Source organism: Squalius cephalus (genome assembly GCF_949319135.1).
Source record: "Squalius cephalus genome assembly, chromosome: 18".
Lineage (NCBI taxonomy): Eukaryota > Metazoa > Chordata > Actinopteri > Cypriniformes > Leuciscidae > Squalius > Squalius cephalus.
Genome location: NC_137139.1, coordinates 23,708,027 through 23,719,718, shown reverse-complemented (window position 1 = coordinate 23,719,718; position 11,692 = coordinate 23,708,027). Strand labels below are relative to the sequence as shown.

Here is an 11,692-nt window from a genome sequence, read left to right as displayed (position 1 = left end):
TTCTTTACTTGTGGATAAACCTCACTAAATTGAATTATATTTATGCTTAAAAAACAAGAAAACACGATCAATTACATTTAATTTAGACAGCTCATTATAATAAATGTAAATAAGATAAAAATATATATTCTCTAAAAACAAGGCTTGTGCAATTTTGATTCTCAGTAAAATTTTTCTTAAGGGTGTTAGATATTTTATTGGAAAACGAATGCTGGAAAATACTGATGAACACTAACTTTTTGCTTTAAATGTAAAACAATCTATACATTTTATGATCTAAAGCGGATGATTTGGTGATTTTGCTTATACAGCTCTTATAAAGACACATTAATGAATCATTATATTGACCCATGTTTGACTGAGACTGTCGTCTTTTGGATTTTGAGGGCAGCCTCAATGAAGTTTATAAATAGAAAATAACCCAGAACATTTAGACACAAAACAGTGACCTCAAGTCATCTTATGTGGTTTTGTGCTTACAAAAATACTTAGCCTAATTTTATTTTAAATACTGTTGTTGATGAGTCAATCCTTCCTGTTTTTCAGCTTTTAGTTCATTAATTCTAATTGTTTATTTTCATACAGTATTTACTAGAAATACTGAAGTGAGTCAGTGTATTTCCTAAAGATAAATATACACAGTTCATATGAATTTCAAATTCATGTTCAGGTGGGAGCATGCCTTCAGATCAAAGCCAAAGCAATCAAAATGCTTTGCTTACCAGCAGCAGCTTTGATGTCTCCTCACAATGCTCTGAGGGCACTTGTATAATGGACAGTTTTTCTTTCGCTTCACACAAATCTTTGTGCAAATAAAACATATCCTAGAGTCATCTATTTGAGTCAATCACAGTCCATTCATCTGTTGGCTAAAAAAGGTAGCAAGAACAAAAAGATAGATTATACTGTAATAGAGACTGTGCCATTAGTCATTTGACATCTCGTGGAATGGTCAAACTCATATTGCATATTGCTCATATGTTTATTATTCCTCTATCTAATTAAATTTGGCCCCAGCTGACTTTTCGAGCAAACTGAACAGATATATGAATGCCATGCCTGGGACTCAGTTTAATAAGATATTGCATTATCATACACCTCTGTTGAATAACAACAATGATCCTACTAAGTGATTAAATTATTTTTAAAGGCCTGTTGAAGTGCATAACAATATATTAAGAATTATTCTTCACATATCTTAATAAATAAAATGAATGTGCTCTCATAATCTTTAACCAAGCAGCAACATTTCTTCTCTCCCCTGATGACGTGTTTATTGGCAAGTGCGATCTAACGATCCAATCAATTTCCGGTGGACAAAGTCAAGCCCCGCCCTACATTTTTTCTTGGTAGAGAAGCCATTCCACTTGAATATACGTCACAATAGGGAAGAAAAGACTATCGCAACTTCCATTTCATGCCAATTTGAAATCGTTTTTTTTACTGTGGACAGTAAAAATTCAGAATCACTGTGCAGAATTTCTACTGATGTCTATATAGAGATTGTCAAGTGTCTGTCATCAATATTGTGAGAGAAGGGCAAACAGTTTACATTGTCACCATCATCTGGATTCAACCTTTGCTCGTATTGAAGAATAGAGGAATGTTGAGGTCATTGTGACCCCAGCGCTACAGCATCAAATATCTACTGAAGACATCATTTTCTCTTTCATTTTATAAAGTGATCTCTTCTACAGCTGCCAATGTGTCACACACACAGACATGCAACGGCATAGGTATAACCTATACAGTTTGAACAATTCATTCACTTTTTTTCTCACTCTATGCTTTCAACTCACTGAGATTTCAAAGGTGTTTTCTTCTCTTACTGTAGCAGCATAATATGTTTGCATTTGTCTTAAACACTAATGATTTACAGAACACAATAAATGACCATGACATTTTTGTCTTGTATTTTGGACATATTCATGGAAAGGACGGTAGATAAGTGATAGGAAATCCAGGAGGCACATGAGCTGATCGCTAGGCCATGGCTCCAATGCATTTTCCAATTTTCACTGTTAAGCCATTCATTACGCCAACTACTTTCACATTCAAGAGCAATGACGCATTTACGCAAGTAACTCGGCACTTACTTACGCTGATATAGTTTGAATACCCATGTATGCCTCCACTTGGAGGACAAATAATTAAACTACTGATGGCCTATTGCATGCGTTTACAGCTGGAACTAGTGTTTAGATTTTTTTCTGTTAAAGCTAGATTGCAGCATTGGCAAATACAAGTGCCATTAAAATGGGACAAAAACTTGATGTATGCACTTGAAGAACAGAAGTGTTGTTCAAAATACAGAAAATGCCTGTATTTTAAGGACCATTTTCCCCTTCACACGTATCTCATCTGCATTTGTTGAACAAAAAAGGCAAACCGAAAGATACATTTTAGTAATGCATTGAATTTACCAGCAAATAATTATTAGACAAGGGTTTAGTGACTTCAAGCACACCCTCTCATCAACCGCAAATACATATAATTCACTTACAAGGAAAATTACCACCACACTGTCAATCAATTCATCTGGTGCATTAAGTGTTAAACAACCACGGCTTGTGAAAGTGCCACTCAGTAATAAATAGACTTTACGTGATTTCTTCTTTTGGGAAAACATTTATATGTAGGACTATTACATAATCTGTAATACATCTGGCTCCATGATCAATTACATTTATTTATCAGTCAGTAAACATACTGTAATTTGATGCTTTTCTCAATGTTGACCACAGTAAATGAGACATCTTTTATAAAAAAGAAACTATCTTAACCATGCTTTATTCTTTTTTTTTAATGCTGAAAAACAACAAAGGTCCATAAATAGCTTAATCGATCAATAAATAAATAAATAAATAAATATAATCATCAATGTCTTTAACAAACAGACTGTGTCAGAGTAAGTCCACAGAGATCTTTCTTCAGACACTGGAGATGGTATGTACAGTGGAGGTCTACACAGTTCATGTCAGGTATCAGGGAGGATCGCGGGATCGTTGCAGGACTGGTGCCGTTAACACGATGTGAAGGTCTTCCAGAAGAAGTTTTTGCAGGGGGCTTTGCGGTCACGCTGTGGCAGCTGTGATAACCGGTTGTAGACGGCCCGTTCTTCCAGACGGGACTCCAGGGGCTCCTCCACATCCATGGGGACCTGTGCTATCTCCCCAGCCAGCACACTGTTGTCTACTCCATCCAACAGCCCAGAGATCAGCTTCAGGATCAGCTCCTTACGCTCTTTACTCAGCTCCTTATAAGAAAGAAACTCGACTTGAATTAGAATGCAAGATTTCTAAAGGGTTTCAGCTATTCACAATAATATGACTACTGAAATGACCCCAGAATGGTCTGTTAATTGGATGGCAAACATCAAGATGTGTCTAAAATACGTGCATCTGCTTGGTAAATCCATAACAGCTACGACTGGAAACAATGAAAAACACAGAAAGCTCATTGCAGCCACTCACCCTACTTTGTGCCAGGTTCCTCTCCTCAACTGGAAGCAAAGCTGTTGCTCTGACACTATACAGCACCAGCAAGAGAGACACAAGGCTGGCCAAAAGCTGCATGCTGACAAAATAGTTGAAGTTAAAGTGCGTAGAAAGGTCAGTCGGAGAAGCGAAGCAGGAAACTTTGAAGTCCTTGTAGCTCCTAGTGCAGAGTAAAGCTGGAGAGATCTTGGTCTTTGAGAGCTCCAGGTGGCAGGGTCCTTATATACCTCTCGTTCCAGTCCCCTACTGACGCAGCGGTTGGAGGACGGAGGGGAGAGGGTGGGGGAGTGGGAGGCTTAGGAACTAACAAAAGCATTGAGTAGTTTAACCCCCCAACAAACCAGACGTTGTGCCGGTGGGGAGGACTGCGCCACCATGCCCACGTCATAGCTCTAAAAATGGTCCTGATTTTAGTTAAAGCGGATGCGAGGAGAAAAAACACTGATGACGACGGATCTACCGATAACGTGAAGTGATTCTGAAAAGTTCTTTCATTGTTTATGCTAATTATCTATGAGGTGCGAAATGGCAGGCAGGCAGCGAATCATGTTTTAGAAAGTACACGGTTAGACGTACGCTGTAATTACGTGCTGTTCTCACTTAGCTGCATTGTGATATCAATACAAGGAAAGCAAACTAACCCATTTTGTTGTGTACAGTCAGTGGCAGTTTGCTCTCGTTCCAGCGTGTAATTGAGCACAACTCCTCCCTCCTTCTCCTTCAGATTGCCATTGAACCGTCTGGCACCCGGAACAGCTGAGAAAACTGTCTTCGGGAAAAGAAGCTGCTTTTGATCGGCAGATGAAAAGGGGCTGAATAACAAGAATTAAGTCTTTTATGGAAACGTAACCGCAGATCTTCTCGTGTAAGAATATCAAGTGAGACAAACATTAGCACAAAAAGCAAAAGAGATTATGGCTTAATACTCAACGTTGGCTCAATAGTTAATACTACAGCAGTAAATCTTATGAAAAAAGCTAATATAATGTAAAGAAAAGTTAATTGCATGGAAACCGGTTTCTTAAGGTATAGATTTTTTCAGTAGTCTTTAAACAAAGCCCATTACAGAATAATAACAATTTTCTTCTCTTTAAAAAAGCAATGAGGCACTTACAATAGAAGTGATTATAGCCAATCCATAACATGAAAATACTCACTATTTCAATAGTATAGATACTAGACATAAACTATCTGTATGTTATCATAATTTCAGAGTGATAAAATCACTTACTGAACATTTCTGTGTAAAGTTATAACTTTTTTATATAAAATTGTGAGAGATCAAACTTTAGAGCTCAAACAAACAATACATTCGTTTTAACAGAGGAATTATGCTTTTATGAAATTATATAAGATTCACATTTTTGCTTTTAAAAAATCCATGAATTGGCCCCTTTCACTTTTACTGTAAGTGCCTCACTATAACAAGTTAAAAGGGATCAATTGAAATACATTTTCTTGCTAATCAGCATTAAGCTACAAATTCTGTCGATTGTACTTAAGTTGTATTGAACCTGGAACATTCCTCTTAAGTTGAAACTTATAACATGAACATAGCAGGTATTGCATAAACTATGTTTGAATATTAAAGTCAGCATGAAACGGAAATAGTGATGATCTTTTCTTCCGTATTGTGACGTATATCCGAGTGATACTCTTCTCGAACAAGAAAAAAAAAAATAGGGCAACACTTGATTTTATTTTTTTTCTTTCCTTTTTTGTCGTTTTGCTAATTGTTGCTCATCATTGCTGGAGCGATTATTGTCCCACCCTCGCGCTGGTGAACACGTCATCAGAGAAGAGATATGAAGATGTTGTTGCAAGAGGGGGCACTAATGTTTTGGATTACAGAGTCGCATGAATTGAAACAAACAAAAAAATACTAATAATAACGTGTGCAGAAAAATAATTAATAATTAGGCCAACTGCAATTTTCCATAAATTTGTCAAAATTGAATTTTCAGTTCATGATGACTTTTTTTCTGCAGATAACACTATACCAAAAGTGCTGTGCAGCATGCCTACGCAGTCTATGTGTGTTCACATTGTCTTCTGTAATTAAACCAGAATGAGAAATGGTAGCTAGTTAGGAAGTGAAAATGAAATGCATGCTTTGGTCATTGGCTCCAGTTGTTCACATTCTGGTCAGCTTTCCTGGCACCCACACACCTCTTTGGATATGCATACACACACCCTGACTGAGTAGCTAGAAGCCCTAATACACGCGCTTTAGCACATTTTTCACAGCAGACAGATTAGGGCAGACTTCAGGGCCCGGGGCTCTGTAGAGATTAACACAGTGTTGAGATGAGCGGGTGCCCACAGCCAAATTGTGATAAAGTGCGTTTGAAGAATTCATGCCAATTGACCAATGCAAAACACATCTGACGTTCACTTCCCAACCAACTTCAAACATGTCTGGCGTCAGAGTAAAAATGCCAATCCACATCCTCATGTTGTCTCAGCAGGAGTTTTGACAACTTCATATCAGGGTTACTCTAGAATTAAACCATTAGAAAAAGATTTTCGTTATTTGAAATAAAATAAATATTAAACATTTAATTTCAGCTACAGGCTTTTGCCTATATAGTCAATTAGTTTAACTGGCTACAAAAATAACTTAAACTGAAATAAAAATGAATTTATGAACTATATAAAATAAGGTAATAAACTAATAAAAATGACAAAAACACACAATAAACTTATTAAAACGTTAACTAAAATGAAATGAAAAAGTATAAATAAAAACAATAATTTTATCTGAATTATACTAAAATAACACTGCTTCATAGAGCCAATCATTTACTTAAGAGGCAAACATAATACTCACAGGGCTAGTCCTAATAAATAATAAAATAAATAATCTGCCAAAAACTTTACATTACAATGAGCGTGATTTATAATTGCTTTATTCTTAAAATAAAAAGTTTAACATAGTTTGTATAACAGTTTTGCTGCGTTGAGTGTAATAAACAGTAATGCAACGTATGTAGTCTACACATAGTTTTCTAAAGTGCACATAGCGATGCATTTTATAGCATAGTGAATATATTATGGACAAAAGATGAAAGCTCAAAACAACTAGAGCAAGCCTGGTGAGGCAGTAACATGTAATAGGCCATCGAACGACAGTCAACTGCGTAAAACAAGACATAGCCTACTTTTAATCGAGTAACTTAGGCTACTTACAATATGATGACGCTTTAACTGACGATGAAGCAAAAGGGTCGTTTTAAGTACAATTTAACATAAAGAGCACAGATTGAGCCCACAAATATTTACCTGAAAAGTGACTCCTGATAACCTTCAGAAACACCATTCATCCATGCGATCAAATAAAAGCAGAATGTTGGCAGGCTGAATTAACTAACAATGACTCCATCTAGTGGTTAGAAAGGCACTTTACAATCACTTGTCCATTTTCAAAAAGCGTCATTTAATTGTTTCGCTGAACAGAAAATCAATACCAAATTGTGATTACACCTTTTTATTATTTCAAAACTATTTATGAAATTCGCATTTCAACTTACAATTTACAACATAAAATGGTAAAAGTACAGATAAACCCTTCCACACAGTAAAACTTGACTGAGTACAAAATAGTTCGTCCTATGTAACTAGCCTTAAGACACATGATCATCTTCAGCTATCCGACAGATACACTGTTCGTTATTTTGTCCTGAAGCACACCTTCATTATTATGTTCAATATTAAGACGTCTCAATGTAGTCCAGTATTTCTAATGTTAAAAGACACCTCAAAATCTTTCCATCATACAGTCCATTGACCATAAGCATGTCTGCAATACTCTATAGCATATCACTCAAAAAGGCTGCATACCAAACATCTATTTGCTCTACACAAACCACATCATGTAATCAGAATTATTCATGAGAGCCAGAACACACAAGTCAGTCAACCAGAGACCCATATGTCCACCTTCACAGGCTTAAAATGAAAAGAAAAAAAAACTTTTAGAGTAATAGTTTTAGAAATTATTACAATACTAAATAGGATTTCCTTCTGTTTGACAATGGTTCAGTGTTGATAAACTGGCCCATAATATGAAACCTTTATATTGCATGTTAAGATATGCAGTTTATTTAAAATACCTGTGTTCTTATTTGAGTGAGTAATGCCAAACAAGCTCTGGTGGAACATTGTCCTGTTTTTTACGTTACTCAACACGAGTAAGAGAAAGTCCTCGTGTGAAAGTACTGTGCAGTCGGTCACAGTCCTAAAGCTTTGATGTGGGAAGTGGAATCGTAAAAGTAAACCAAACAATTCAAAAGACTTTGACAGAAGCACTGATGGAACTGGACAGAGAAACGGAGAATGTCCCCCACTGAAGGCATTTGCACTTGTAGCCATCCGAAACGAAGCTGGAGAGGGATGCGCTGTGGGAGCTATTGCGGCTGTGGTGAGGGTTTGGTTCTGCTTTCACAGAAGGCAGCGTGTTGACAAGATGGCACCCATGAAACCATTTACGCTTCACTTAGTACCTGTGTAAACAACGGCTCATTTAACTTTCCTTAAGAATGCAAAGTAAAGAGCGAAAGGAATAGAAAACAATGGACTGCATCTCACCTTTCTGGCAAATTCTGGGAGGATGAATGAAGCGCGGTGGATTTCAGGATTGTAATATTTCAGGCTCATGCTCTCAATCTCATCTCTTGTCAGTTCTCGCATTGGCTCACGGAAATTTGTTTTCTGCAATAAACAAATGTATTAATTACACTTACTATTATTTAAATTATTAAAATAACAGCATTTATTTGAAATGGAAATCTTTTGCACCATTATAAAATGTCTTTAAAGCAGAACTCCGGTCAATTTTAACATTTTTTTGTACATTCGGAGTGCTGTCAATACAGAGAACAACGACAAAAATCGGTGTTGCCTACACCGTGTTATCCTCTTTTTAAAATTTGCACCCTGTTGCCTTCAATGGGGCAAGTTTTAAACCTGCTTTTAGCCTCTTAACATCCTTGATGTGAAAACAGGATGTAAATACAGGTATGTGCGCTGGCTGAATAAACATCATTTTTATTCATATCTTTCACATCTACTGCAGTCAGATTCACCCGTGTTCACTCTGAAGGAATCACTCACATGACCTGTGCACTTGTAATGACACATCAAGGATGTTAAGAGGCTAAAAGCAGGTTTAAAACTTGCCCCATTGAAGTCAACAGGGTGCAAATTTTAAAAAGAGGATAACACGGTGAAGGCAACACCGATTTTTGTCGTTGTTCTCTGTATTGACAGCACTCCAAATGTACAAAAAAATGAGCTCAATGTTAAAATTGACCGGAGTTCTCCTTTAATGTAATTTTTGGTCCATTAAATACATCTTTGCTGAAAAAAATAATAAAAGTAATCTTAAAGGGTTAGTTTAAGATTTAGGATTTGAGCCAGCTCTCAGATTTCATCAAAAATATCTTAATTTGTGTTCTGAAGATGAACAAAAGTCTTACGGGGTTGGAACAACATGAGGGTGAGTATAACTGACAGAATTTTCATTTTTGGGTGAACTAACCCTTTAAACTTTTGAATGGTAGTGTATAAATAGCAACAACGTGTGTGAAAGTAAGGAATTGTAAAGCTTTTCAAACAAAAGCGGTTATTAAACGCTAATAAACAGAAAAACCGTACCGGATTTTTACTGCAAAGCATGAAGCCGATTTGTCCACTTGGATATGTTGGAATGGTGCAGTATGCATAGTCCACTACAGGAAAGAGGGTCTTACAGAAGGTCCGCATTTCCTTTATTAGCTCCAAATGCAACCACTGACACTCTCCTGTAAAATTCCAGCAGAAAATTACAAACATGCCATACATGCGTCACTAATAATCTTAATTTTGAGCTTTTTTCTAGAGCTACAATAATGTCAACCTTGACAACAAAGAATTCCTCCCTCACAAAGTGCCGTTTTCATGAGCTGATAGTAAGACTCTTTGAACAGGCTTTCAGCCGGACCTGTGACAGGGTAAAATGAGATCAGCCTGAAATGAACACCATGTTTTGTCTGGGAGTCAATGGCTAAATCATTATTTACCAATGTAAAAAAGAAACTTCCAACGCCACAGTGGGCTGCATACCGACAGGGTCTGATGAGTCTGTGATGATGATGTCAAAGGCATCCTGATTCTTTTTCATAAATTCAAAGCCATCGCCTACATGCAGAGTGAGTTTGGGGCTGAAGAAGCCTTTTGCCATTCCAGGGAGGTACTTCTTGGAGACATTTATTACATCCTGGGAATAAATGTGATCCATGAAATTAATCAGCATTTTATTTATATTTTATATATATATATAGCTGGAAACTACAAGCGCAAGGTGCCATACATTAAGATAAAATAAGACAAGATTGACCAAATGTAAATATAAAAATTAAAAGCAAACAGCCATGAAAGAAAACAAATGAGACTTGAGAAGGTTTTCAACACATAGATGGTAAACTGATGTTAGATTTTTTTTTTAAATGCACCAAGCTGCATTTATTTGATCAAAAATACAGTAAAATTATGAAATATTACAATTTAAAACCATTTTCTATTTTCAAAGGTAATTTATTCCTGTGATGGCAAAGCTGAATTCATCATTACTCCAGTCTTCAGTGTCTCATGATCCTTCAGAAATCATTCTAATATGCTGATTTGCCTCTCAAGAAACATTTCTTATTATCATCAATGCTGAAAACAGCGGCTTAAATGTTGTTGTGGAAACCATGATGCATTTTTTCAGGATTCTTTGATGAATAGCAAAGGTATCTAATGAAGAGAAAAAAATATTTTGTAACATTTTATAACATCTTTACTGTCACTTTTTAGACGTTCAAGACGTAACTTGATACAAACCTCATCAATCTCACACTGAACAACAGACTCCACCAGCGGATGCTTGACAACCTCCCTCAGGACGCCACCGTCTCCTCCACCGATGATGAGAACCTAACGACAGGAAGGAGGAAAACAACTAAACCTACAACTAATCACCCAACCAGTTTCAGTTCTTCCAAATCACATTTATATGAAGCACAAAAATGAAAGCACGCACCTTCCTTGGGCAAGGGTGGCAGCAGAGAGGTAGATTGGCGATCATTTCTTGATAAGAAAATTCATCTCGTTCTGTGCATTGGATGACTCCATCCAAAACCAGCACATTTCCATACGTCTTACTGTATAAAGAGAAGCAATAATGTAATCATTCAAGATAAGCAATGAAAAAGTATAGCAAACAGATGGAAAGCAGCACAACAAATCCATTCAATGCATTCTACTAAGCAGTGCAACCAAGCATGTGACATTTGAGATGACAGCCTCTCATCACATATCCTATTGGGCAACACCTTGCATGTGCAAATTTCATTGATTTTCAGGGCAGAAACTATAACATCAACCTTATATCTGCATTTTTAACAGTATGAATGACTCGAGTTACAGTTTACTGCCTTGAGCCAGTGAGTATATCACCAGTACAGCAGGAATAAGTGTTTAAACAGCAGAGAAAGGCCATGGAGCTCTTTTTAATGTGTGCTATTAAAGGTAATTATTATTGGCACAATTATGTCTATTTTTAAACGCTCTGACATATTATAATTGTTGCAATGTAACAGTTTACGTAAAATATACGTTGGAAGTACAAAACCAATGGTCTCTTCATAGTTTGAACTCTCTGCCACGCCAGACCTACAGTAGGCTATGCAATTAGCCGGCTAGCCGCAGCAGCCACACAGCAAGACACCCATAAGCCAACGTGCTGTTTTGAGTGGATTGACACCTCCGAGAAAAGTGAGGAAATCACAGCACTCTCTGCATTAGTTGGGACCAATAGCTTCACGTATGCGCTGACAGAAAACACGGGGAGTTAGCAACCATGCTAAATTGAGCCACTTTGCACAAGGACTCACCTTTTAAAAACCATCACGTCCTGGAAATTGGATTTTTTATGATACAGCACTTCCTCCACTTGAAGACTCATCGCTTGGCCTGGCCATAATGTGCATGTTTCGGTAAACCACCCGTCTTTGATGCTGTCCATTGCCGGGGGGGGTTAAATCTGAGCAGCGGTGGGTTTAATCTGATCAAACCAGTCCACTGCAAGGACTGTTACTTGAGATCTTCAACGCCGACTGACACGTTGGGCGTTCTCTGCAGTGCAACCGAACATAAGAAATAAGAGGCGACCAATG

General features: G+C 37.1%; 2 protein-coding genes across 3 annotated transcripts; both read right to left on the bottom strand.

Annotated features, from left to right (window-relative positions):
- Positions 1–2,348: 2,348 nt before the first annotated feature.
- sst6.1 (somatostatin family member 6.1) lies at positions 2,349–6,852 on the bottom strand. Of its 2 annotated transcripts, XM_079849141.1 has the most exons (4): positions 6,780–6,852; positions 4,139–4,266; positions 3,474–3,800; positions 2,349–3,256 (listed from the first exon to the last, which is right to left on the bottom strand). In XM_079849141.1, exons 3-4 carry the CDS (start codon positions 3,573–3,575, stop codon positions 3,023–3,025), a joined length of 336 nt encoding a protein of 111 aa, XP_079705267.1. In that variant the 5' UTR covers positions 3,576–3,800; positions 4,139–4,266; positions 6,780–6,852; the 3' UTR covers positions 2,349–3,022. The 2 variants fall into 2 exon arrangements, with proteins under 2 accessions (XP_079705267.1, XP_079705268.1); XM_079849142.1 differs by lacking the exons at positions 4,139–4,266; positions 6,780–6,852 and having other exon boundaries at positions 3,474–4,109.
- A 908-nt stretch (positions 6,853–7,760) lies between these two features.
- On the bottom strand, positions 7,761–11,670 carry srm (spermidine synthase). Its single transcript, XM_079849140.1, has 8 exons — positions 11,411–11,670; positions 10,558–10,678; positions 10,359–10,451; positions 9,600–9,753; positions 9,394–9,477; positions 9,153–9,298; positions 8,085–8,207; positions 7,761–7,999 (listed from the first exon to the last, which is right to left on the bottom strand). Exons 1-8 carry the CDS (start codon positions 11,539–11,541, stop codon positions 7,982–7,984), a joined length of 870 nt encoding a protein of 289 aa, XP_079705266.1. The 5' UTR covers positions 11,542–11,670; the 3' UTR covers positions 7,761–7,981.
- Positions 11,671–11,692: the final 22 nt, after the last annotated feature.

What these genes read in the sequence shown, in the direction of transcription:
- sst6.1 (XM_079849141.1), bottom strand. Translation starts at nt 3,575, where the DNA reads ATGCAGCTTTTGGCCAGCCTTGTGTCTCTCTTGCTGGTGCTGTATAGT. An exon ending in GGAACCTGGCACAAAGTAGG is followed by an intron (nt 3,257 to 3,473) that starts GTGAGTGGCTGC and finishes CTTTCTTATAAG; the next exon opens with GAGCTGAGTAAAGAGCGTAA.
- srm (XM_079849140.1), bottom strand. Translation starts at nt 11,541, where the DNA reads ATGGACAGCATCAAAGACGGGTGGTTTACCGAAACATGCACATTATGG. An exon ending in TTCAGTGTGAGATTGATGAG is followed by an intron (nt 9,754 to 10,358) that starts GTTTGTATCAAG and finishes ATTTATTCCCAG; the next exon opens with GATGTAATAAATGTCTCCAA. An exon ending in TGCTTTGCAGTAAAAATCCG is followed by an intron (nt 8,208 to 9,152) that starts GTACGGTTTTTC and finishes TGTTTATTGCAG; the next exon opens with AAAACAAATTTCCGTGAGCC.